Source organism: Rhinopithecus bieti, unplaced genomic scaffold, assembly GCF_001698545.2.
Source record: "Rhinopithecus bieti isolate Rb0 unplaced genomic scaffold, ASM169854v2 scaffold_22627, whole genome shotgun sequence".
Classification (NCBI taxonomy): Eukaryota; Metazoa; Chordata; class Mammalia; order Primates; family Cercopithecidae; genus Rhinopithecus; species Rhinopithecus bieti.
The window spans coordinates 22,651-28,010 of NW_016810421.1; the positions used below are offsets into that span (position 1 = coordinate 22,651).

At 34.1% G+C, this 5,360-nt stretch overlaps 1 protein-coding gene across 1 annotated transcript in view; it reads left to right on the forward strand.

Moving 5' to 3' along the window:
- LOC108542086 (UDP-glucuronosyltransferase 2B9-like) overlaps nt 1-5,072 on the forward strand; it is a gene marked incomplete at its 3' end in the record, with an annotated part of 6,976 nt that extends 1,904 nt beyond the window's left edge. The window contains exons 2-4 of the mRNA XM_017891932.1: nt 280-428; nt 4,580-4,711; nt 4,974-5,072. Coding sequence (XP_017747421.1) covers nt 280-428; nt 4,580-4,711; nt 4,974-5,072 — 380 coding nt within the window. The remainder of the gene's footprint in view (nt 1-279; nt 429-4,579; nt 4,712-4,973) is intronic.
- Nucleotides 5,073-5,360: the final 288 nt, after the last annotated feature.

The following is a 5,360-nucleotide window of genomic DNA, read 5'->3' on the forward strand; positions in this document are numbered from 1 at the left end:
CTGTGGCTTATTTTAATAATTGTTTGTAATTGTGAGTATACTGATGTGACATTAGAGATGTAGCTTATCCTCACAATTCTCCTACTATTTTGCCTTTCTTATAAATATACATGGGCAAAATAAATAATACATACAATTAAATTACGTCTATAGATGAATATATGTATATTTTTCAAAGCATAGACACTTTGCCTATATTTTTGCCTACATTATTCTAACCCTTTTCAGAAAATAACCTAATCTTGTGTCATCCACCTTTTCTTTTTTTATCCTTGTCAGGAAGACCCACTACATTATCTGAGACAATGGGGAAAGCTGACATATGGCTTATTCGAAACTCCTGGAATTTTCAGTTTCCACATCCACTCTTACCAAATGCTGATTTTGTTGGAGGACTCCTCTGCAAACCTGCGAAACCCCTACCTAAGGTAAACATACTTTCATTGGTTTTGTTTTGTTGGCTTTGAATTTTCAGTAGAATTGTTTCTACGGTCTTCATTCAGAGTGGTTGACTTACACTGAAAGAAAGATGGGAAGTGGGTGGGGTAAAGCAGATACCAATTAGAAACTCATGTACATATTGATACTATCATACGTATATGAGTTTCATGAGTACTACAAATAGAGGGGAATACTAAGGAGACTTCAAAAAATAGAGTTGGTTAAATTGAAGTCTTCATTATTTAACACCTAAGAAGGTATTGGTCATTCATTCAAATAATGTTTACAAAGGGATTAGCACGAAACACAGGTAAGTGCAGAATTTTCAGAGAAAAAAAATGGACCCAGTTTCTGCCCCCACATACCTTACATTCTACTTCAAAAGACAGAATATGTGCAAGTAATAAAAAATATATAAAAACTATTATCTCAAGGAAAAACCCAATGTCAAGAAAGCATCAGTGGAGATAATAGAAAGTATCCTGGAGTCACTGATTACTACGATGAGAGCTGAACAGTATGCAAGAATAAGTAAAAGAATGACAGAGAGAGACAGACAAAGGAAGGAAAGCAGGTAAAGTGGTCAGGACAGTTCTCAAGTCCTCAGGTTTAGTTTGCAGGAAGAGACTAAGAATCAGATGATGCTGAGAGGCAAATTAGAGCCAGATACATATTGGGAGTTGAAATATTTATTAAGCACTTTGAAAAACTACGAAAAAGAGTTAAGAAAGAAAGATATATGAAAATATTCTCTTCTTTAAGAAGAGCTTTCAAGATATTCAATGATTAAATTGCAGGAGGGTCAGAATAAAGAGCCAACAATTCAGGAAATTTTGCATGGATTCAGGTAGCAGATGATGGAAAAGTAGACTAGAATGTTGATAAAAATAATGATGCCTACATTTACAGAAATAGTGGCAACTTCATGTTGTGTGGAAAAAATATTAACACAGGCAAAACAGTTGAAGTGTGTCTCTGGCCTGTAGTTAGTTACTCATAAATATTATTAATTTTGCAATTATTGTTATTTTGTTATTATTGCTAATACTACTAATTACTTAACATGTGCAGGTCACTTGAGATATCATTCTCCATTTAATAGAGCCAGATTTTTCAGTACATCAGAATTATCTTCTCTTGCAAAGTAATAGTTGACAGACACCTGTGCCATGCGCGTCTGTGTGAAGAGACCAACAAACAGTCTTTGTGTGAGCAACATGGCAGTTTATTTCACCTGGGTGCAGGTGGGCTGAGTCCGAAAAGGGAATCAGCAAAGGGAGATAAGGGTGGGGCTGTTTTATAGGATTTGGGTAGGTAAAGGAAAATTACAGTCAAAGGGGTATTGTTCTCTGGGAGGCAGTAGTGGGGTCACAAGGTGCTCAGTGGGGGAGACTTTTGAGCCAGGATGAGCCAGAAAAAGGAATTTCACAGGATAATATCATCGCTTAAGGCAAGGACCTGCCATTTTCACTTCTTCTGTGGGGTCCCTGACTTCCCGCAACAATGAGCTAGTGGAAATTCTAAAATTCTCCCATAGGTAACAAGGATCTTCACCAGTATTGCAGCTTAAAACACTTCCTCAATAAAATAAATGTGTTCCTTTAATATTTGCAGACAAACTCAGTGATCACTTGATCTTACTAAAGCATTTAAATCATTCTTCATTGAGACCCCAAGGGTTTACATATTACAGCATAAACATACCCTATGAAAGCAGATGATTTTTGCCATATGACAAGCAACTCATTAAAGCTCCCTGTGCCAACTTGTCTTAACATCATGGCTGCCTGACAGAGAAGCACAGAGATGAAGAACAATGCATGTATAATAAAGACCAAATAATTTATACCACTTGTATCTGAATTATGCCCTTAGTTTCAATGCCAAAAAAATTCTGTCAGCATATAAGATTATATTCTTTATGAAAGAATACAATAAACCTGTATATTGTAAATTAATATCATACTTTTAAGACATATGTACAAAGCAAGCATTCTTTATCACATTATTAAGTAATCTCTTAAAATATAATTTTTGTCCACATAAAGCTGAGTTTTTATTCCATTGTTAAAACTCAATATCTATGATGAATGCAAATTGCATGGGCTTTATATGATAACTTTCTCAAGAGACAAAAGCTGGGGTAAGACTAATGAAACATCTATGCCACCCTGCCCTACTCTTGAAATATTTCCCCCTTCACAATAAGAGAAACCGATGGTGTCAGTAGGAAGGGGAACAGAGTAAGGCTTGTAGAAGGACAAGAAAAAGGATGACTAGTAGTACAATAGTGATAATTACAATTATTAGCTGTTGTTACTAACTTGCAGAAAGATTTGAATGCAAGTCAATGGTTGTGAAACCAATTCTTTGTTTATTATGTACAATAATTGCTAACCCAGCCAGGTTGCTTTCATTTCTATTAAATATTTGATTCTCAGATAATTTCTATATAAGAGAATAAGACACTTGACAAAATGTATCAGGTGTTTTAAAAATGAACATTGCCATGAGTTTTATAATATATTCACGTGAAATTATGCAGATAAAAAAATTAATCAAGATGTACCTATTAAACATTATGAAAATATGCATANGACAAAAGCCATGATGAAAAAATATATTTTATATAAATAATATCACAACATAAAATTTGGAAAATTTTATTTAAAAAAATTTTCATGCTTTTATAAAATTTCTGACATTAATCTTATATTATTTTATTACATTATCACAGAAGAAGAAACAACCAATCCATATCAGTGATGAATCTGTAAACAGAGGTTAGGTTCCTTCAACACTGCATGGATAAACAGGGCTCTTGGCATCAAGCTAGTGAGGTGAAACACTGAACATCAGTTACGGTAAATATGGCTACAGTCAACTGTAATCACACACAATACTTAGATGCCCCAGGTATTACCTGGAATAGCAGTGCAATGACTCTTACCTTAAGATTAAAAATCATATTTTAAAAAACACTCTGTAATATGTGTCTGCACAGGTAACATTTGGACGTTTTTTCTTTGTTTTGTTAAGAACCATTAGGAAAAGTTTTACCACAATGATCAAATCTGAAAGTATTTAAATTTAAATATTGGCATACATTGGAGAACGTAAATCAGAATACTTCTCAATCAATTGCACCCAAGCACATCTTCACCAGGAGTGTGATGTGGTGTGAGTGAGCTACTCAAAAGAGAGACAGGATCTCCCCTCTAGAAAGGCCTGGTGGTCTCTTCTATTCTGATGCAAATGGTGCCTCTGAGACACAACAAAGTGATGATGAGAGTTCCTCACATGTAGTTATAAATAGTACCTCAGTTTAACAGTGTGATTTCAGGTCAGTAGGTGCTCCACCTAAACAATAACCTGAAAATATGATCATTCAACTATGTAACTGTATACTGTACAATTTTGTATTATAAATAAGACTCCTGGACTAATTCACAGAAATTCCAAATTACAATACCCGACTCCAGAATGTCACTGGTTCTTAACCGTCAGCTTTTATTTATTTATTTATTTATTTATTTATTTATTTTAGTTTTTCAAATGCTATCGGAAAACTGTGACAAATTTAAGTGAAGTGTAAAGCACTGTAGAGAAACATAAATGTAGATATAAAATTATCCCAATAGTGAGTAGCTTATCCTCAGAACTCATAGTGAGGGAAGTAAACACTAATGGCTTCCAACTAAAAGAATCTTACAGAAAATCTGCCTGAAATAAACACAAGTGACTTAGTAGAACAACAATATAGAATTAAAGCTGAGTGGTGCCACTTTCCAAGAACTTATATTAGTAATTTTAGTAATATAAGAGTCTGTGTGTAATATTTTAACATTATCTCCCTGACTACAGTGTAATAGCTCCATTTCTTTTTTCCCTTACACACATGTACACAAATACATACACATTCACACATAGTTACACAAATATCCTAACAGCATCCACCTATCTCACATTATATATCTAATTGCAAAAAACCTGAGTGATTGAATCAGTTAGAAAATATTATTTACTCCAATAATTCCTTAAAATACCTGATTTTCTCTCTTTAGTAACTTGTACCAATTCTTTCAGTAGTGCCTGCTGCGCTGTTATTCTTTTGTGATGAAACAAATTCTTTTCACAGGAAATGGAAGAGTTTGTACAGAGCTCTGGAGAACATGGTGTTGTGGTGTTTACTCTGGGGTCAATGGTCACTAACATGAAAAAAGAAAGGGCCAACGTAATTGCATCAGCCCTTGCCCAGATTCCACAAAAGGTAAGATGAAATGTCTTACTGATATGGAAAACTACTGAAAGAGGCTGCTAAAGTTTGTAAGTAATCCAATTATAGAAACTTCTGACAAATGTGAAGTTGGCCAAAATTAAATGTGAGTATTCTATTTACATCAGTCTTTGAGTAGTTCTGATTTGCTAACATCCCTTGATCTCGTTCCTACTCTTTTCTCTGTTTACAGTTTGAACATTCTATAAGTTTTGAATTCCACTCATGGAATAAGATATTTTCCTCACTGTAACAGGTTCTGTGGAGATATGATGGGAATAAGCCAGATACCTTAGGTCTCAATACTCGGCTCTATAAGTGGATACCCCAGAATGACCTTCTAGGTAAGACTCGGGTGAACAAATACTGGATATATTAGTAACAGCACATTAGAGTGTTAATAGTTAATCATGAAACAAGATTTTCAATATTTGTTAAGGAAACACAAAACGTAACTTCTTTATATTTATTTGCCAGTCAAAGGGGAAAAAGAATATGCTATAATTATTGGCATTTTATGATACACACTCACATTCTTTATGGTCAGAATCAGCAGGAATCTTTATTTCTGGTATTACTATATCTCACAGAATTTTTCAATAACTCCTGAGCTGTCTCTCTGTCTCTTATTTCTACAACTTTA